Source organism: Capsicum annuum, chromosome 9, assembly GCF_002878395.1.
Source record: "Capsicum annuum cultivar UCD-10X-F1 chromosome 9, UCD10Xv1.1, whole genome shotgun sequence".
Lineage (NCBI taxonomy): Eukaryota > Viridiplantae > Streptophyta > Magnoliopsida > Solanales > Solanaceae > Capsicum > Capsicum annuum.
In genome coordinates this window covers 9,972,667-9,995,765 of record NC_061119.1, presented here as the reverse complement: position 1 = coordinate 9,995,765, position 23,099 = coordinate 9,972,667, and the positions used below count along the sequence as shown (strand labels likewise).

Genomic DNA, 23,099 nt, shown 5'->3' with positions numbered 1-23,099 from the left:
TATGCGACTGGTGGAAAGATGATTGGAAATGATGTTGGATTATTCTTGTGCATGGTTGGATTATGTTAAATTGTGAAGGAATTTGGGGTGATGATGTGGTATTGATGATGTGGTATTGAAATGATGATTATATATATATACACACATAAACCTATTATTCAAGTTGGTTTGGAATGTTTTGCAAATATTGGTAGTATGGAATTATGGAAGAGAATTGTGGTGTTGGGTCGCTAATACTAGATGCCAAACATTTCATTGTAGATAACTGATTTGTAAAGGCGGGAAGTTGTGTTGAATTGGTATCCGAATCTACAACGAGGTATGTAAAGCATACTCTAACAATGTTCTTTGGCATGAAAACACCAATGTTCCATCAAGTAAGATTCCGAGGTTGTCCAAAAACATGTATTGTTCTACGTTACCAACGAAGTTGTTTCCATTCTTTAAAGTGTCAAAATGTTTCATTGATATACCAAAAGGCTCCTATTTCATTGTTGTGATATTGATTATTCTGAAACACATTGTTGATGTACCAATGAGTCTTTATTACACCGTTATTGTATAGAAGGTCTATTACTTGGTTCCTATTGATGTATCATTGTTTCAAAGTATCAAAAATGTGGTGTCGACCGAAATAACAATCTCAAAGATTAATTGAACTAAGTGATGGAAATTCTCTCTTATCGGGTAGTATCCCAGGGGCATAAGCCTAGCATGGGTCGATCCCAGTTGATATGTACTGGAGGTAGCCTAATGGTCACAGTACAATACAGTAATGATTACAAAGACGATAAGAACGAAGGTAAAGTGATTGAATAAATACAATGTACAGGTTGTCACAAGTTCTAGTAAGTGTGGTCCAATCCTATTACGACTTATTCACTTGTTTCTGATTTCTATTGAGCTCCTATATCATATGTGATTATTTACAGCTTTACATACTCAGTACATATTTCGTACTGACGTCCCTCACGGGGGACCTGCATTTCATGCTGCAGGCACAGGTACCTCAGCTCATACACCGCACAAGTAGGAGCCAGGTCATACAGCTATTGTTGGTGAGCTCCAGTTTGCTTCGGAGCTTTCCGAGTCGGTTCCTTATGTTTTATTATTGTACATGAGTCATGTGTGGGCGGGGGTTTGTCCCGACCCTAGTTATGTCATGTATATCCTAGAGGCTTTGTAGACATAAGGAAGGGTAAAGTCATGGAAGTTTATATAGTGATGTTATATCTGTATATGTGGTGGCCCCGACGGCCAAGTATTATATATATATATATATTTGCGCGTGTTGTGCTGATACATGTAATTAGATCCTTCTATATGCAACGAAGTGCTGTCCAATTTTTGGTGACATGTAAGTGAAAGTACAGGTATTTGAACGGGTTCTCCCGGGCCTTCTCGGCTTCGGGTGCCAGTCCGGCCCGATGGGATTTTGGGGCGTAACAGTTTAGACTTACGTTGTTGGGTTTAATAAGAATTTATCGAACTCATAAACGAAATTATAACTCCGTCTCTGATAGCATATACTTGATAAAATAGTCAAAAGATATGAACTGGCGTGAACATTATCTTATTGCATCAACATAGAAATAAAGGCGATTATTTCGGATAATAGCATTATCTAACAAATTTTTGTCCACACTAGATAGCCACATTTTAGCCCTCGAAATTGAAAAATCATTGCTATGGTGTAATTTCGCATCCAAAAAATTCAAAACTTCAAAATGATGTCATAGAATTTTATGTATGTGAAGTTTAGATTTCGCAATAACGGTATTTTTCAAAATATGATCAACAAATAGTTAGTCGGTGCTATTTCTTCATTAACAAATCGAACATGAGAAAAATTAGAAAGCCTTCAAACTGAATACACTCTTATAGTACACTTGATACGATTGATATTATTATTTCACTTGTAGATGTAAATACAACACAAATAAAAGAAAAGAACCAAACAAATGCAACCACATATCACACTAATGCCCCCCAAACAGACAGTAAACGTCTTTATTATAGACGCTTTATTCTGTCTCCACTTGTAAATCCAGACATAATACTTTTTAAGCACTATTTAAGTAGCGACAAACTTTCCTAATTTCACCTTGATCTCCGGTAAGTGGATTATTTTCAGACAAAATTAGCAAAGCCCTAGCAAATTGTTCATGAAAATATCCATTATCAGCAGCCATTTTCTCCACAAATGGTGAAGTATTTGGATCATTAACCAATTCTTGATCAACAATTAATAACCCCTTGTTGTTCAAAAGGTTCTTGTAGTACATATTGTCCAAAATCATAGTAGTTTCACGATCAAATCTTGAGTATAAAACAGCTTCCGGGTCGGGGTCCGGTGAGGGGCATCGACCTTTAAGGTACCTTGCATAGTCAGGGTCGATAGTCGGGTCAACTGTTGGGTAAAGCCGATGGACTAAGTTCACACAATGAACTCGTCCTACTGAATGAGCACCTGTTTCCCAAAGTGGATTTTGTCAGTGAACTCATAGGTCGATTTAGTTATTAAATTCGTAACAAAATATCTAAAATTATATTTACATGAAAAAAACACACAATAAAAGGAGGAAATGAAACAAAGCGAGATTTAATTGTTATATTTAGGGGATTATTAAAAAGCTAAAGATATACATACTAATAGTGAAAGGTTTGGTCAAATTAGAAGTGCATAAGTTTGTAACTTTAGACTGATTTTGGTTTTTAAATATTTTTAGTATCAAATTGATGAATTAAAAAAAAAGACAGTTTGGTGCGCAAAATACGTATGATCGGGAAAGGATCACATCCCAAGGAATGCGATGTAGACAGCCTCCCTAATGCAAACATTATTGAATGTTTTCACAGCTCGAATCCATGACCTATAGGTCAGACGAAAACAACCTTACTATTGCCATTTTTTTTTTCCACACAAGTTAAATCAACTTATAAACTTATCCAAATGCCCTGCACTTTCTCACACGGGTCCTATTAACCCCCGAACTAAATTTAAGCGTATTTTTGTCACATTTTTAGCTAATGTGACACCTTTGACGTGGGTCCCATTTTATGTAATAAAGGTGTCATGTCAATACAAAAGGGTGACAAAAATACACTAAAATTGAGTTTGGGGGTGGGGGGTTAATAGCACCTTATGAAGTTGGAGTATGTTGTAACAACTTTAACCATATTTCGGGAGATAGTGGATGCTTATTCTTTGTTAATTATGCTAAACTTAAAAATTAAAAATGTTAAACAATTTAATAGAGAGACGATTAATTACCTAGAAGAGCAACAGTTCCTTCAGTATCAATACCAATTGATTGAAATTGAGAAAGCACAAATGACATTGAATCATTGTGATTAGGAAGGTATTTTTCAACTTCTGCTAAGTAACTTTCTTTGCTGTCTTTCCTTCCTGTTCTCATTTCAATTCTTGGCCCTCCTAACTGTGTCACATAATTTTTTTTGCGTGTTATAACAGGCTAAAATACACTATCGCATTGTCAATATAAAGGCGAATACAAAATTTATAAGTTTATGAATTCAACATTTATAGTTCTTAGCATTGAGTTCAAGCGGGAGACACCTAAGGGAAGTGATGTCCCGGGACACTAAATAGTACTCCATCTGATTAATTTTATGTGACGCTGGTTGACTTGACATAAATTAAGAGAAAATAAAAGACTTTCAATATTTGTGGTCTAAAACAAACCAAAACTATTTGTGTGGCCAAAAATAATTTCATTAACGGTTAAATGAGATTTTTAGAGTTAAACTATTTCTAATTATAAAAAAGATAATACTATTTTTTAAGGAATGGACTAAGAAGAAAAGTATGTTAGGGAATATTAATATATGATTTCAAATCGAACAAAATAGTATTATAAAATAGGAGTAGACGCATCTATAATTTGAATTTTATGGTTCAATAAAGTTCTTACCATTGAACCTAATACAAAGTCACATCAAGGAAAGTGGTGTCACATGCAAGACAATACCGTTTCATTATACTTCGTTCAACCAGTATTTTTAAAATTGTGGATCCCAATCTACTATTCGTTGCAATTTTATAGAATTTTTTAATATCATTTCACGTTAAAAGTGCTAGATTCAGATGAATTTAATGCCGTAATATTACATGCTACTCAGATTGTCAGCGTATATAAGTTAAAAAATTTTATGGACTTACCCAGAAAAGACCATCCCTAGCAGAAAGAGCAACAATATCAGCACAAGAAACAGTATTTGGACATTCTTTTTCAAGTGCTTGTTTGATAGTCTCAATATACTTAAAATTCCTCATCCCAAAATTCCTTGGAGATTCCTTCTCTGATTCCACTCCATTTGCTGTGTCCAAATATATTGATGCATCACATGACTGCAAATAAATAAATAAATAAAACACATATTATATAAATAAGACCAAAAAAGGTAAAAATGAAAAAAAAATACTAAAGCAGAATTAGATTTGGTCTTGAAAGGTTATTTGCTTTTCAATTGAGAGCTTTAGTGCATCAGTCTGCCCTTTAGTGGTTTGAATTCACTGTTTTACTTTCTTTTTTTTCTGCCGATATACACAAATTATACATAATATACACTATTATTCACATATTGCACATGGATTATAATGTATTAGGTCCATGAAAGAATATGTTAGTGCTGAAATACGAAAGAATCGAAATGTTGGATCAAAATACTGTGTATGGATGATATGAACTGTCTAAACAAAAGTTCTTGAATAGCAAATAACCAGTTCATCAGATACTCATGACTAAGAAGCACTGGATTCTCTTTCTGATAGTCACTAAAAGGCAAAGGAAGGTTGAACTGGCGACAGACGTCTATTATATTGAATTTACACGATCTTCAACTGATAAATTCAATCAAAATTACTAATGATGCCTTAATTCTAGCATAATCTTATTAATTTGATATAAATTATGTTAATTACCTTAACCATGCAATCATGAAAGAGATTTCTGATCCAAGAAACTGCTGTATTGCCATGTTTATGGTACAATGTTGCCACTTGTTCTTTGATGATCTCTTCAGCTCTTCGGCAACTCTCTGAGTAGTAGTTCAATTGGAGCTCACTTCTTACTGCAGTTAATGAAAGTTACTCGATACTTATAGTGGTAGGAGATAATAAATAACGTGAAATTAGTTGAAATATGTACAAACTTGCTTTGAGATTACGATTATGAAAAAAAAAATAGATGTTGTTCTTTATTACCGGCAAAAGAAGTGAAGAAAAGAAAGAAATTAAGTTTTATGTATCGTTAGTATAAAATATTTTCACCATCAAGTTTAGTTGCCTATAATAACTAGTATTCGCTCTGTTCCAATGGATGTAACACTGATTGAATTAGTACAAAGTTTAAGAACAAAATAAAATTTTTTCTAAAGCTTGTGATCTAAAACATGCAATTGAATAGATAGTTTTAATTTTTTTTTATTACATTGCGGACGGGGGAGAGGGAGGAGAAGAGGACTATAAGGTGGAGAATCGAACCCTCACCAATAAGGTGAATATTCAGATTGTCAACTGATTGAGTTACTAAGATTTTCCTGTATGCTTTAAGCGCATGTCATAACATTTATATGACTATAAAAGTGTGAATTCTTTTGAATGAGTGAAAAAAAATCTGTCACATAATTTGTAATGAAGGGAGTAACTGTATATCGCAAACATGGATATGATGCTATGAGAAATAGAATAAATATTCTTTTGAATGAGTGGGAAAAAATGTGCCACATAATTTGTAATGAAGGGAGTAACTGTTTATAACAAACATGGATATGATGCTATGAGAAATAGAATAAATAGTTTGATGTAACACGTTAAGATTGTTGTAATGAATGTGAAAAAGTTGTCAAAATTGAAAAAATAATAATATAAAATTTAATATGAGAGGAGAATCACCATAACGAATGTGAAGAAGTAATGGTAATAACAGAAAGACAAATGTTGAGTAATTGGCCATTTCTTTGATGTGTATGTATGTAGTGAAGTCTTGTACTTTGCCCAATTTATATAAGTAGCAAATGGTTTTGGAATTGTGTACTACTTTCAACTTTGAAGGAATATTGGATTTGTCCAATAATTAATTAGCAGCCAGCCAGCCAGCCACTATTTTGGACTTTTAGTCCTGTAGTTGTAGTCCCACTCAAAGAAACTGTACTACATCACAATAATTAAACAAAAAATAATTAGAACATAGACATCAGTATTTTGAGCAAAATATATGATTATGTAATAGATAAAGTTATTGTCATAGTTTTATGTGATCAAAAGATAAAGTGAGATTGCATATAATAGATTTTTATGATTCAATTCTTTTTTGAATTTTGTAAGTAGCGAAGACTTTAGTACACTAAACTCTCCCTTAATATATTCCTTTTGAAAAGCACTAATGAAAATGTATAACAGTTAAAATTTACTCACATTCTATGTTTACAAATAAGTCAACATATTTAAGATATGAGCATCACTTAGATTATTGTTAGATGACCGATATGCATTCTCATTTTAATTTTTAATTGTTATCTAGCGATATGTTTCTTAACGTTCGACTTGGATTGTATATTTAAAAAGATCATTATTTTGACTATTTCACACGTTGCCTAACAGAGACGACATGATTATTTGAAATGGATAGACTTGATCTTGTAATAGATAGATGTCGAACCTGTGTGCCTCATTGATTAAGAAGGCTAATGCAATAGCTACATCGACCCTTTTCTTTAGAGGGGGAAACTAAAGGAGGAAAGAAAAGACTAAGTGTGATGCTGAATCAACCTATTATTGATGTGTGTGATTATCTTGTAAAAATTTGAACCGTTAAAAATGATCTAACTTGAAAGTCTAATATTCTTTAAGAGAATAAATTGTCCTTGGCTTAAAAATATGAACAATTTCACTAATAATGCTAGCTCTTATTTAATTAGACTCCTAGTCAACCTCAACTTTGCACAAGTGACCAATTGTTCCTTTCAATATCAGTGTGCAAGTTAACCATTTGTAAACAAAATCATTGTTATTGAGCACACGAAACAAATAAATGGACATTAAGGACCACTTCTATAGAGGGTGCTATCTTAACTTTAACATTACAAGATTACAAGTTGGGTACTTTGTGAGCTATTCTCTCCCTACCCACCTCCCACCCCCACCCCCACCCCCACCCACTTCCAAACCTCTCTAGGGTAAACGGTCCAGGTAATTTTGCATAGCCCATTTATTTTGTGATTGGGTCTCGAATCTAGTTACTTAGATTGAAAAAAACGCCCCCATTGTCCCTTAAGCACCCACCAACCCTCTCGATATTAACTAGGCTGAGTAATCTGTCTAGCCCACTTATTTCATGACCGAGCCTACCCGATCTAGTTACTTGGATTGAAACAATCCGTGTTCTCCATTAAGCAGGACCATGTTCTTTTGATCGGGCCGATGCATGCCGATCTTTTATCGCTCGGGGTTGGAATCAGGTCAATTCAACTCGATTGATACATATTATCCAACCCGGTGGCTGAGGGTATCATCCAATATCATTCCGCCAAGAAAACAATTTTAATGTGAAAATATATTCTTGAAAATAATATACTTGATAGAAGTTATAAAAAGCACCATTTCCATAAGGTAGGGCATACTATATTTGTAAGCTCAACAACTAAAGGGTAAAATTATTCTCCTTACCTAAGTAGAATCAATGGAATATATGAATGACATATAGGTTGTTATTGTTTGACTACAATGTTAGTATCAATTTGAGACATGAAGTAAAATCGTAAAATTTGCATAATCTTATATCGAAATTCATTTACAAATTGAATAGTTATAATATAAGGGTAATATCACTAAACATAAAATTCTACGTACGTTATCTAATTTTTTTATGACCTTATAAGGACAAAAATGGTTCTTTTCTTTTTGAGTTTTGGGTGGGGCGGTTTATGTGCAACTCTACAATTTGATATATATTTTTCTCTTCTTAGTTGGTTAATTAAGTTAAACTAATTTTGAATGAAAAGCATCACTTCTCATCCACTCATTTTGGACTTTCATCAACCACAAAAGTGCATGCTATAGCTTCTTGATGATCACATATAATCTCACTAATTGTGGCACACACACAAGGATTAGTGGGGAACTTTTTAATCTCTAAACTAGGCTAATGTAAAGGACAAGAGGGAGTTGTTTGACTAGTAATAAGAATTTTTTACTTTCAACTCTGATATTGTGGATCTTCAGTGTCATCAGAAGAGCAAAAAGGATGAAAACTTTAAGCAGCGTTTAATCAAAATAAAAAATAAAAAATGAAGATGTAAAAGGACAACTAGTGATTGGCTAGCTATTTCATTGCCCTCATACTTATAAAACAAACGAAGTGTATATATAATTGTAGATATATAAATTTAAGGTTAAGCTCAAAGATCCTTAAAAAAAAAATAATCAAAGAAATGACAGAAATGGTATCATTTATGTTATTTGAAATAAAATACTACACCTATTTCAAGATTTTTTAGTCATGATTATTTTTGAAGTGTGATATTGAGTATTTATACTAGTCCTCCATACGAACGAATAATAATCTAAGTGATCGATGGTGAAACTAATACGTGGAGATTCAAACCGACTGATGTTGAAGAATCGGCGGATGAAATCACCAGGGATGAAGCTAGCATATACTTAAGGGGGTTCGAATGAACTCCCTTCGATAAAAAGTTACACTATCTATACATGATTAAAATTATTTTTTATGCATATATAGTTTATGTTGAACCCCTTTCGACTAATTCTACGATCGTTTTGTAGTCTAATTAAGTATTAATTACTATAATCTGAGCAACTTTATTTGTTAATCTTTGGAATTTTTTACTTTTTAAACTTTAATAAGGAGGACAAAAAGAGGATTAATAAAACTAGAATGCATGACATCAAAAGGAAAAAATATGTGGTTTAGGTTGTTGAAATGAAGTATATTTTGTCCTAATAAATAATTTAGAATATCATGTGACCAATGTCATTTATTAATCATCGAAATAAATAATTATTGTAATGACAAAATATCTTTTCCATTTTTTTTCTTTTTCTAATCCTTTTTTCCTATGACTTTTGGCCAAATTAATGGAGGATAGGTGGGGAAATACATCAATGGACTAGATAGTTGTTCTCTTTTACCTAATAATATTCCCTTTTATCCAATTAAGTATATTCAAATCACAAGATTAATCACTTAATCATGATAAAATTATCATACAATTAAGTTAATTAGCAATAACATTAATTCACCATTCTTTTTTCCTTTCTTTCTCATATATATATATATATATAGTATTCTCTCTAATCAAAAACAATTCTTAAAAACGAAACAACACTAACCTATATATTAATGCAAAACAAAACAAATTTTATTTCATTTCAATTAAAGAATAAATAAACAAATGACCATGCATTATAACATGTTTGTGTAATATTAGAGAAAAATTAATAATAGACAAATAAAGATAGGGAAAAGGATATAGAAAACACACCTTCATAAATGAAAAATATTTGTATTCTTCTTCTTTACGAGAAAAAAAACTTTGAAGCTTACTATACAAAATGTCTTGTGCCACTATCCATTTATAGAAGATTGGACTAGCTTTAGTCAATTTGTCTAAAATTATTTTTCATTAATTTTATAAATCTTCCAATTATTTAATTTTTTGTCTTGAGATGGTACGACTATAATTGTAGACAAGGCATTCAATGATAATTGATTATATTATTTATTTATTTATTAATTTTTCTTTTATAAAACCATTATTTTGGGCTTTTTTTTTTTTTTTTGAGTTAAAGGTCAATTACACACGAAAGGAATTTCAATTTTGAGTTTCAATACATGAACCATCTTCAACTATTTAATAAAACAAATCTAAATCTCAGTTGAAAACTCACGCACATGATAGTTCAAATATACAATTTTAAAAAATGAGATACTTTAGGTGTGTTTTTCTCTCTTCACTTTTTTTTTTTCGAATTAAGATTATGAATCACGTACTTATATGTATTTGATTATTATGATATATTTTTTCACTCAATACTAAGATGATTTGTTTATTCATAATCTAAATATCGATAATTCATTTTATTCATATATTACTAAATATAAATTCGTATATCAAATAGTAGTTAAAATTTATAATAATAAAATTTACTAGAAAAGATCTTAATAATACAAGTCTTTTTTCTATTGATGACTTTGCTCTATGAAATTAAAAGCACTTTCAATTGCATAATCATTAAAAAAAAAAAAAAATGGACATGAACTCAATATTGATTGAATAAATCTTAACATTTAGACGTTAGATGGATATTAATATAATTTTAAAAAAATATCCTTACATTACGCTAAGTAAATGAAACAATTTTACTCTCTATTAAAAGAATGCTAAGTTTCCACTTGATATTACCAAAGTGGCCAAATTTATATAGGTTAATTATAACAATTAAAAGGCAAATTTAGACTATTCATGAAACTTAAGGGTAAGCAATTTGATTTAACAACATCTATTTAGACCAAATAAATCATCATTATAGAACCAAAAAAAAAATATAATTAATGGATTGAGATTGGATCCGGATTTACAATAAAGTGAAAACAAACATGCCCATTAGTATTTAAACTAGTTGACCACTTTTTTTTCGGTTTCACATTTGGTGTCTGGTACATGAATTAAAGTTCGACTAATCTAGAATCACATTGCATAAGATTTATTTGGAGAAAGCGCTTCCTACTAAGAGTTTTTTTTTAATACCCAAGACTTAATATTGAGACTTCTGATTAAGAAAGAAACAGATTCATCCGTTGTACCACATCCTTTGACGTTATCTAGTTGACCTACTTTTTTTGCCGGTTTCACATTTGGTGTCTAGTGTTTGAATTGGTGTCCGACTAATTCAGAATCAAGCCGCATAGGACCCATTGGGTGGAAGTGCTCCCTACAAAGAATTTTTCATACCAATACTCAAAATCGAGATCTTTGATTAAGAAAGAAACAGTCTCATCTACTGCACTATATCTTTAATGGTATCTAATTGACCAATTTTTTTTTCGTCGGTCTCTCATTTGGTGTTTGGTTATTGAATTGGTGTCCGACTAATCCAGAATCACGCCGTTTAGAACCCATTGGCTGAACGTGCTTCCAACTAAGAATTTTTCATATCAACACTCGAAATCAAAACCTTTGATTAAGAAAGGAACAATCTCAGCCGCTGCACTACATCTTCAATGGTATCTAGCTGACCATTTTTTTTTTTTCGATTTATCATTTGGTGTCTGATTTTTGAATTGGTGCTCGACTAATCCAGAATCACGCCGCTTAGAACCTATTGGATGAAAGTCCTCCTTACCAAGAATTTTTCATATCAACACTTGAAATCAAAACCTTTAATTAAGAAAAGAACAATCTCAGCCGTTGCACCGCACCTTCAATGATATCTAGTTGACAAACTTAGTTCACGGGATCTGATTTATTTGCTCCATTATTTTTATTTTATTTGTATTTTGACTTGTAGAAAGCTTTGCCTTAATTTTGCTTTACATAATCACGTTACAATGTTTACAACTATAAGATTTTAAATAGATAGTGCTTAATTATGGAAAGGACTTTAGAATAAATAAATAATCATTTGCAAGTGCCGTGTAGATTTATATTTCCATTATTATCCACTTCTATTATCCATTATTATTGACATGAACTCAATATTAAAACGTTATTATTAAGGCAAACGATGTAATAATTTTTGTTAGAACGAAGCTCAAGATAGTGAAATCAAATAATTACTTTGTTCTTTGTTAAAAATGAATTTTGCATCACAAAATAATTTGAGGAACTAAGAATGTTTCCAATATCGATATAAACTCATGTTGAAGCAATTGTAGCAACTCTTACACCAAGTTACACCTTTTAATATTTCGAATTTAGAATTTTCTCAATTTTTTTCATTGGATTTTCTTTCTAATATTTCGACATAAGTTGTCATTTATTATGCTCATTCATCTACTGGAGTAGCCACATATATAGTTTAGGATGGTCAATCGAACGCTCTTCGTCGAAAATTTATATTATGTATATGAAGAATTATATAAAATATATAAGCCAAAAATTATTTTTGATACATATATTAAATCTTGAACATATGTAGCAAACTTTTTAATTTTGCCACTGTATTATTATTATTATTATTGGTCAAATTGTTTATAATAAAATAATGATAACCTATTTGAAATGGAGTAGTAATGGACAAATGAAACTAACCACTAGAGTTAACATGGTGATTCAGTGTCATGTTCCTTAAGTAAGGATCCCTGCCTCTGGCGAATGGAGCAAATTTTGTGGCCAGTTCCCTACCGCTTAGTGCGCTGACAGAGGAACGGAGAATTAATCTCCCGACTGTGGGGATACCTTGAGAAACTAAAAAAAATGGACAAATGAAATTACTTTGTGTATACTCTACTAAAATTTCAAACCTATGTTTGATAAGTGATGACAATAAATATATTCGTTTAGTTCCCCCTCAAGATAAGTCTAGCTATACTTTGCCTTTAAAAATTATTTAAAATCTTGTCATTATGTCATATTCTTATTTTTTTTAATTGTTTTGATAGCTGAAAGTAGACCCCAAAATAAACAGAATAAAAAGGAAATGTCAACTGAAAATTGAATTTTATGCTTCTCAAATAGGATTATATACTAATCACCGACACACCATCTTCTTGTTAATATATCATTATTTTTCAACTTGTATTTCATATTTATATTAGAATTTCAACTAATTTAGATTTTTATTGTGTAAGGTTATTAAATTATAAAGCATTTTCTATTAGAGTTTTCTCTATTTATGTAACTCTAAATTGAAACTTTTAATTAAGAATAAATACAATTCTATTAATCAATATAAAATAAATTAAGAAGGATGTGACCAAGAGATTAAGGAAATAGGAGATATTATTGACCATAATGTGAATGAATGAAGATTTAGTTTGAGCTTTTATTTTATTTTTGTTTTATTCAATTTGATATATCCATATTTTATTTGTATTTAATAGGATAAAGCTTTTGCTTGACGCATCAGTCAAATAATGAGCTGTTATCTTCTTAACTTTTGAGAAGACTATTATCTGTATTCTTAAATAATCATAAGTTGTTTTAGTAAGAATTTTGATTTTTTTTTTTTTTTTTTTTTTGTATGAAGCACTTTCTTTTGAATTGGAAGTGTTATGCATTCCAATTAATCAGGGCTCTAAAATAAATATCGAATATTATGATGAAAAATAAAAAAAACTTCTAAAACACATAATCCAAAATGTGTATTGATATTGTAGACAATATCTTTCAGTTATTTTTGGGTTATGATATATTACTAGTATAGGTAATCGCGCGATGTGCGAAATATTTTTTAAATATAAATCATTATAAATGTTATTTTATTAATTTGAAATATCAAATTAACATTTATTGTATGACATTAATATATTTTAAATTAATTAATAAATATTAAATATATTTTATAATAAATAATTTATAAAATTATATAGTTCAGTTAATTTAGTTGAACTATGTATTCTCCCTTTACTATCACCGCATCACCCCCACCCGTCCTCAACCCTCTCAACCTCTCCCTCCACACAGTCCCATATTTAAATCATATGCAAAAAATAAGGAATCATATAATTCGATTGTTAATATTGACTTTGATTATTGCTTAATATAATTATCAAGTGTTTTTCTTGTTAGTATAAAATTATATATTTATTTTATTTAATCGTGTTTTTCTATTTTTCTCTAATATAAAATGTACGAATATTTGTAAAAATAATTACTGTATTTAATTATTAATTATTTTCTCCTGAATACATTGAATTTATTTTTTTTGTTACATTTCATAAGCAGTTTATCTTTTTCTCTTACATTTCAAACTATAAGATACTGAATTTTTATCTAGGTTACTTAGATTTTTATATTTTAATATTCATCTAATTCATTGTCTACTAATGCTTTATGTGACATAAAAAATTAAACTTTTACTTGGATAGATATCTAATAATTTTGTTTTGAAAATTTTAAGTTTATTTAAAATTAGATAACTAAATAGTAGATAAAAAAAGAACAACTATTTAGGAGCAATCACTAACAACTAATTTTCAAATGAAGTAAAAAAATAGATAAAAAAACGTATAATTCTAAAAATAGGGAAGATAGTTTATTATTTTTTTTCTTTGTTGCAAAAGTGTGTATATAGAGTCCAACTATTTTTTCTTTTTTAATTTATTGTTCTTATGTTTTGTCTTTTTTTATTTTCTTTCTAATAAGGATAAAAATGAAAAAACAACCAAAGATAAAATTAATTTCTATTCTTATTTTGTTAAATGTGTTATTTTTCAAACAAAAATTCAAAAAATTTATTTTATAATCTTGTATTTGTTGTGAAATTATCTTATTATGTTACTAATTTTGAATATTTTAAAATTAAAAGAACTATAACTTGTATACTACTACTATTGTTTTAAATAATCTGTTATTAAAATAATGTCATAAACTCATAATAGCAAGAAACTCCAAACACCTTTCATCTCTTCAAGGTGAAAAACATTATCATAATTAGTATATTATCATAATTTTAATTAATATGTTATCATGATTTTTTTAATATAACGTAAAAAAAATTAACAATATAATACTCGAATAAATAAGCCAAATAAAAAAAATGTTGAGTGGAGAATAAAGTGATCACCTGAATATTCACATTGAATCATTTGCCATAATGTGTAATAGTCACTCCATGGATCGATTGCTGAATGATATTGTATACAAAATATTATATAAGAGTTCAATTTGTATGCATCCAAGTAAAAAGTCTTTACATTGCGAGTGAATCAATATAAGTTGTCTGACTCCAAAGTTATAACATACAGAAGGCTTCTTGGGCTTGGTGGTGAAGTTGGTATTGAGGCAGATTGGGAGCATAAATAGCAAAAATATTAAGCAAACAATATTACTTACTTGAATTCATGTATGAATATATTAGGAAGAATAATAAGATCATCTCTTATCTACATAAAAAATATAAAAATGTTAAAACATACACACACACAAAAAAAAAAGAGAGGAAAATCATAAAAAATGCATTAAATAAAATTAATGGAGAAAGATTAACATTACATGTTATAATGGGAGTATATATAATAGAGGTTAAGGATGTAGAATTTCATTCCAATTCAAATTTCTCAAATTCAAATTCAAAATCATATCATTTTGTTATAAAAAAGATTAGATTGTTACTCTTTCTTATCGTATTTATTTTATTATTCATATTTGGATTGAGAAAAATGTATAAGTAAAATTTTTTTTTTTGTTGATAAACTTAAAAAGTTTTAAAAAAATTACAGATTAATAATATAAATAGATATAACATTGTAGAGATAAATTCAAATAACTTTACATTAAATTGATTAAGTTAGATATGGATCAATTCAAATTTCGAAATTCTATAAATTATTATGTTAATGACTTATTAAAATTATGATGAGACATTAGCCGTACATGTTCTTCATGTTTTTAAAAATATCCTGCCATTATGATTTTTATTATTTTCATTAATTTATCTTTCATTTAATATTTAAATCAATTGTATTTAGATATATATTATAACTGAATGAGATAAGTATATGAAACTGCAAGAATTCATTTAGATATCTTCAATTATAGGTTCCTAGTTTTAAGCTAACAATAATTTTTTTTCTTTCTTTCTAAAAATCTAATATTTTTAAATTAAATGTAATATTTTAATTCAAAAATTATTATTGCACTACTATTAAATTTTTTTCTACTACTATTTTTTTTTCTCATTATATTTTTTATTTTTCATAATATTTAAATCAAATGAACTCAAATATATTTCAAAATGTTGAAAGAAATAAATTTATGATTAGTTAGAGTTCATTTAGAACTCATCAATATTAGATTCTTAGTTTCAACCTAATGACAATTTCTTTTTTTACAAAACTTAATATTTTCAAATTCAAATACCTCTAATTTTTTAATTTAAAAAATATTATTACAATACTACTGCTACTACTACTGCTCCTGCTGCTGCTACTGCTGCTACTACTAGCTGCTGCTGCTGCTGCTACTACTAGCAGCAGCAGCTACTACTAGCTACTGCTGCTGCTACTACTGCTACTACTGTTACTACTGCGACTACTGCTACTACTACTACTGCTGCTACTACTACTATTATCATTATTATTATATTAACAACAACGTTCTGCAGTAGCTTTCTACTACTACAAATGTATTGTTATTATTATTGTATTGTTAGATGAATAAATTCACCATTTTTAGTTCCAAATTCAAAATATTTATTTAATTAAAATATGAGTTTAAGTTTGTGCTCTTGCTCAATTTTTTTATAAAAAATTGAAAAAGAAAAAATTGAATAACCTGTAATGGCAGGTCAAGTTTATCTAACAGTGTTGAATATTTTGTACTAAACTTAAATTCTTACAATATTTTATTTTAACACAAATTTTAAATTTGACCACATAAATCACAAAAGTTACCGGATTCATATGGGATTAGAGATAGTAATCACATTTTTAAGAAGAGAACTACTATTCCTGATTTTATGAAAAACTTCAATTCTTGATAGTTTTCTTATCTTTCCCTAATATGTAAATAAATTACATTTAAATATATTTTATAATATTTAAATCTTATAACAGATAAGCTTGAAATAGTATATATCTATTAGAACTCTTTACTTATTAGTTTCTATTTTTAAGATAATGAAATTTTTTTTTATAAAAGAATAATTTATTCAAATTCAAATACTTAATTTTTCAATTCAAATTTTTATTACAATATTTTTAACTTTGTCTTAAAATATTTTCTAATCTCTCTCTCTCTCTCTCCCTCTCTCTCTCTCTCTCTCTCTCTATCTATCTATCTATCTATCTATATATATATATATATATATATATATAAGCAAAACTAAAAGCAAGACAAGAAGCCACGTGACAAGATATTAAAAAGCCTCATAGCAATTTTTAGGACATAACTTAATAATGTTGTAATAACAATATATTAAAAAATTTAAAATATTTGAATTTGAAAATATATTATTCTCTATTTGAAAAAAGGATTTCATTAGTTTAAAAATAGAAATTTATGATTAAAGAGTTTTGAATGAACTTTTACTCTATCACGTTTATCTCTTTAAAAATTCAAATAAATATTATAAATCTATCTAAATATAATTTATGTAAATATTAAATAAAAATTAAAAATATAATAATAATATTAATAATAAATAATAACAGCAAAATTAGTAGTAGTAGTAGTGCGTAATAATAATATAATAGCAACAATAATTGTTAAAATTGTTAATGCAATTCATATTTTAAATCGTTATCACCTTTTATAAAGAAAATATATATGATCTTTTAATAAACAATAAAGGAAAAGAAGATAAAAAGAAACAGAAATGACCTGCACGTCTCTTACCTCTTATGTGATAAAGATTACTATTAAATTTGAATTGTGACTTTTCCTTTTTAATAGCATATTTTTTTGATTGAAAAATTATAATCCTCTTTAACTCCCTCTTATTAGTAAGTTTTTGCTCCTTTATTTTCTAAATTTATATTTATCAAAATCAATATCCTAATTAGTTAGTTTTTTGAATTCAAATTTAAATAAAATTTGAGTTGGAATAAATTTCTAACTTCTTAATTTTTTTCTATATATACTTTTACAATGATATATATTGCTAAACTTTGTCCTCTTTCTTTTTAAGTTATTTTATATTGATCATCAAAATTAATTTACTTCATTCTTCATATTCTTTACTTTTTTATAATTTTTTTTTAATTTTAACATTTTCAATTTTTATATGCAGATGAGTGATGATGAAATTGCTTGCTAATCTATTCTTCTATTATATTCAGACCTAAATTCAAGTAAGTAATATTTATCAATATATATATATATACACACACACTCTTTTGTTATTATTGTCTGGGAGAACATTTATTCATTTATTCATGAATCTACTTATATCTTTGCTTCAATTTCTATATATTCTTTTAATTGTTCAAGGAATTAATCGGCTCATCAATCTACTTTCCTACGGTCATAAATTATACATTTTAATAAAGTTGATTTTGCCGTTCAATAGTTTAAAGCATTCAGAATATTGCATGATATTTTTGAAATTTATTGTTCAACTATTAAATAATATAACATTGATACCATGATAATTAAAATTATACTTTAAAAAAAAAATTACTCACAATAACGTGCAAAAAGGTAAATCACTTTTAATAACTCTTCTGTCTATTAATAGTTTACATTTGAAGTCTTCTGAATCATATATCTATATATAATATAAATCAATCTATATATCTTCTATCTCTCTCTATATATATTATAAAGTAGAGAACAAAACACTATAATTAGCCAAATGATAACCTATTGAGAAGATATGTGGCAATTTTAGGATAAGATTAATAGTATTGAAATAAGATGTTTATAATTAGTTGAATTTGAAAATATTAATTTTTTTTCTAAAAAAAGAAATACCATTAGTTTAAAACTAGGAACCTAAGATTGAAGAATTCTAAATGAGTTACCACTATTTCATCTACATATTTCAGTTTAAATATTACGTGTATTTGAATATCAGTAGTACTTAGAATTTTTTTCAATATTGTTAGCTTACTCTAATCTCAATCATATAATTATGATTAAAAATAAAAATTGACAACTAAATCATTTAAAAATTATAAATCACCTTAACCAATAATATTTGAAATATTATTAGGATTCAATTGATGTAAAAAAAAAAAAACTTAAATCTATTGACAAATATTTTATAATTGGCACAACAAATATATGTTCTATATAACATTAAAGAGGCAAAGATAATGTGATAATTTCATAGTATTGAAAAAATAAATATTTTTTTTTTGTAGATTCCATAACTAAATTTAAATTTTGAGTTATATGGAGAATAAGTTTTTTTTGGTAAACTAATAAAATTGATATTGTTAATTATTTTTTTCATTTAAATTTGGAGTATAAAAATCCATCTAAAATATTTTATGTTAGTGTTGAATAAGATATGAACATTTTTTTTTTTTTTCGGTTTAAGAATTTAGAATGTGTAAATTAATTATGTGGCAATTGAGAAGATTATTCTTAAATAGTTAAAGTAAGTCATTATTTTTTTGTGATAACTTGAATTGATGAAGTAGTAATTATACAAAGTATATTATTATTGAGTAATTGATAAATTTCACTAATCTATAAAGAATAAATTTGTAAATAATTATGGAAAATTAAATTTAAACTATTAGTTTTAAAACAATCAGAATTTGTGGTTAAATTCAAAAAATAACACTCCATTAGGTCATAATCATAATTTCATTCTTATTTGTAATAATTTTAATTTCCTTATCATAATAAATTTCTTTCATGGATAAAGAGATTATATGTCATGCAAATAAGATTTCTCTATATAAAAATAAAGGTATGTTGATTATACTTAATTAACTTTTTAATTATTTTTATTATTCAAAATTAACATTTTATATTTATATTCTGTCACATATATAGCTAAGAAATTTAAAAATCTATTTAATTAGATGTATATAAATATCATAAAAATGCGAAATAAGTCGTGCAAAGAATATACACAAATATGATATACTTCTCATAAGCAGAAAGACAACTTTTGAAGAATTATTACACTACATTCATATATCTACTCTATTTTAGAAAAATTATAAAATAAAATTTGTAAGTATTTAGATATTTCAATTGGTTTATTCTTTTGTTGATTTTTCTTACAAATTTATATTTTTGTGTAGTTTTTTTAATTAATTGTCGGTCATCAAGTAGTGGCTTTACATTTCTTCTTGAGTAGTTCCTTAATATAGAAAAAGGAAATAAAAAAATTTTGAAAGATCAAATAATATAGCTTTTTAAAAGTATATACGAATTAGTCATAACCAAATTCGTTAAATCACAGTCGAAAAAGTAAATGTTTAGTGATATAGCTTAAAGTATAATTAAACATAATATATCAGGGTTTGGACATTAAAATTCTTTTTTCATAGAATGACTTCATGATGTTATTTTTCCTTTAAAATTCATATTCAAATTTATTTACATGCATTATGAAATTATTTTTAATTCTTAGGACAAGTTAATATCTTTGTTGAATTTAAGTAAAAATATATAGAATTTAAAATAGAATATGAGATAAAATTATATTTTGATAGATGTGAAAGCATTTAATTTGAATTATAAATTACAACCACTTCTAATAGATTAAATTATTTTGGAGTGTTCTTCTAATCTAACATTTCATTATTTCGGTAATGCATAATAAAACTTATCTATTCTAATTTATATATTTTGAAATAAGAGATAAGAAAACTCAATTGATTATGTGTTTAAAAAAATTAATAGTGGGGGAGGAGGTAGAAAATTTTTTCTTTTATTTTTGTATTTTAATTGAGATATTATAATATGATAGTTGAATTTCTTTTTAGATAATATAATTTAACATGTTCGAACAAGATAATATTTTAATAATTATCCGCGTATCGCGCGGGTACGTATACTAATTGTCTTAAAAATTGCCACATGGCTATTTTAATAGCTTGACACGTTGCTTCTTGTCTTGCTTATGTTTTGCTTTTATATATATAGATTTAGCCTATTTTGCTATCTTGATCCGCTCATTTTAGTCTAAGTAATTTTTGGATGAATTATTAATCCACTAACTTATTTATTAATCTATTTTAACCTATTAAAAATAATTCACTTGTTGATTTGACACCCCTAATCTAGAGGGCTATTTGATCATTATGAATTATGATGAAGCCTAGAAAAGTTTGATCTCATCCAATTTCCTAACTTATTTTATAGTTGAGATAAAATTTAATTTAATTTATTTTCATTAAATGTATTTGCTTTTTTATTTGATAATGAAAATCTATATTAGTAAGGTTGTTTGAAGTGGACTACAAAACAAATAAAAGAGTGCTAAGGACATCATCCTCTCCATCTTCATTTTTATTTGTTTTTTAATAATCGTGTTATTCGGATCAATTTATGTACTTTGATAGATTTTATGAGAAATCTGTCACCTCTCACCAAAAATATGTATTAATTAATTTTGTTCATTAAAACTGAAATAAATAGAAAGAAATCACATAATATTATATTCTAATTAATCAATGAACCCTTTTACTTCTTCTAGTTCAAAGTTTAAACTACCTAGGCTCTTGATTCCAACTCATGATTTTCTTCAACATTATTTCACCAAATTAAAGTTACAATATTTCTAGAATTTTCATACTGGATGGTATATATGAAACTCTTAACACATATGAACTCTAACACAGAAAAACTCTTATGTTTTAATGTCGGTTGCTATAGTTATTAATTACTAAGTGTATTGTTATTTTTTTGCTCCTTTTCTTTTGTACTTCTTTACTTTTTGAGCCAATGGTCTATCAATAGTAGTCTTTTTACCTACAAATATATAGTTGTATTCTTTGTATACTACATCCTGGACATCCCAAATTTCACTTGAGAAAGAACCTAAGACGATTTTCATATTTATTTTTTTCACTTCATTGACTATGTGATTTACTAATACGAAGTATTTTTTATTAATCAAACATTTAGCTTTTCTTTTTCTATTTTATTTAAAAGAAAATTCAAAAACGGATATATATTTATTGGCAGAATGTTACAACGTAAATGGGCATTTGGTCTAGTGGTATGATTCTCGCTTAGGGTGCGAGAGGTCCCGAGTTCAATTCTCGGAATGCCCCTTTTTTTCTATTGTTTTAATTTTATCTTATAGATTCTTATGGGCCTCTTTTCTAGCCCAAAATGAAAATACAACAATGTTTTTAGGCTTTACAATTGGTAGGACCTAAAATCGAAAAAAAAAATACCGGAGGTTAATAATGAATCTTGATAAAGAAAAATATATATCTTTATTGGATGTATCGGAAGCTAAATTATGTGTCTTGACATAGCCAAAATTTAAATTTTCAGTAATTATGTAAAATGTCGAACTTTTATGTAGTCAAGCTCAAAACTATCAGAATTTATGTTGTTTGCTCTATGCCTTTTTATCTATTTTTTTATGGTAGTATATCTTTACTAGAAGAGATGTGATTGAGAATAAAGTTATAGGGGATAAGGCGGGAGTGTCCGTTTCGATAGATTAGATGAGGAAAGTAAAATTAAGATAATTCGAACATGTTTAGAGGAGGTGCAAGAATACATCAGTGGGGATGTGTAAGAGATTTTCTATAGCAGGAGTTGGGAAAGGAAGAGATATGCCAAAGAAGAATCAAGAAGAGGCGATTAGAGAGGACATGTCACAACTTCAACCGACTGAGGACATGATCCTGGATAGGAATGCTTAATGATCAAGGATAAGGGTTGTAGGTTAGTCTAGTATTATCGTACTTCTAGTTATTTGATTTAGATATCTCATAGTTTCTTCCGCTTTCTTTTTCCTTCCTTTTTTTCTCTTTTTATTTCTTTTTTTCTCTTTATTATTTATTAATATTTGTTGCTATACTTGTTTTGTGCATTATTATTTGTTCTCTTTTTCTCTTTTACTCTCGTGATTTTCGAGTCGAGTTAGGGTCTATCAGAATAACCCCTTTACCCCGCAAAGATATATATGTGAACATTCAATCTTCCCTAGATTTTATTTGTGAGATTACGTTGGGTAGTATTTTCGTTGAAAAAACAAGTCGATACAAGAAAAAATTGTAATATTGAAAGATTACTGCATTATTCTAAGTGCATCCATAATCATGATTGATATTAAGATTTGATCTTTTATGTGCTTTGTCTCGAATATTATGTATGCATTTAAATGTACTAGTTTAGGTGTACGCACTTTGCGAGTGTACCTCGCTTTAATGAGTGCAAATGTTAGACATACTATGATATATGTTTAAATAATAAAAATAAATGCAATAACTAAATTCAATATCTTTTGAACATGTAAAGATGGA

The 23,099-nt window shown here is 27.7% G+C and overlaps 1 protein-coding gene and 1 non-coding gene across 2 annotated transcripts; one reads left to right on the top strand and one right to left on the bottom strand.

The window, feature by feature from the left end:
• Positions 1 to 1,881: 1,881 nt before the first annotated feature.
• Positions 1,882 to 9,588, bottom strand: LOC107842218 (peroxidase 21). Its single transcript, XM_047396084.1, has 6 exons — positions 9,529 to 9,588; positions 5,918 to 6,170; positions 4,946 to 5,094; positions 4,184 to 4,372; positions 3,275 to 3,440; positions 1,882 to 2,470 (listed from the first exon to the last, which is right to left on the bottom strand). Exons 2-6 carry the CDS (start codon positions 5,976 to 5,978, stop codon positions 2,064 to 2,066), a joined length of 972 nt encoding a protein of 323 aa, XP_047252040.1. The 5' UTR covers positions 5,979 to 6,170; positions 9,529 to 9,588; the 3' UTR covers positions 1,882 to 2,063.
• A 12,230-nt stretch (positions 9,589 to 21,818) lies between these two features.
• On the top strand, positions 21,819 to 21,890 carry TRNAP-AGG. Its single transcript has one exon. It is a non-coding gene; the product is annotated as a tRNA-Pro (tRNA).
• Positions 21,891 to 23,099: the final 1,209 nt, after the last annotated feature.

Excerpts from the sequence above, each read along its gene's own strand:
- LOC107842218 (XM_047396084.1), bottom strand. The coding sequence starts at position 5,978 with ATGGCCAATTACTCAACATTTGTCTTTCTGTTATTACCATTACTTCTT. Across the intron at positions 4,373-4,945 it reads TTCATGATTGCATGGTTAAG|TCATGTGATGCATCAATATA; the intron begins GTAATTAACATA and ends ATTTATTTGCAG. Across the intron at positions 3,441-4,183 it reads CTAGGGATGGTCTTTTCTGG|TTAGGAGGGCCAAGAATTGA; the intron begins GTAAGTCCATAA and ends TATGTGACACAG.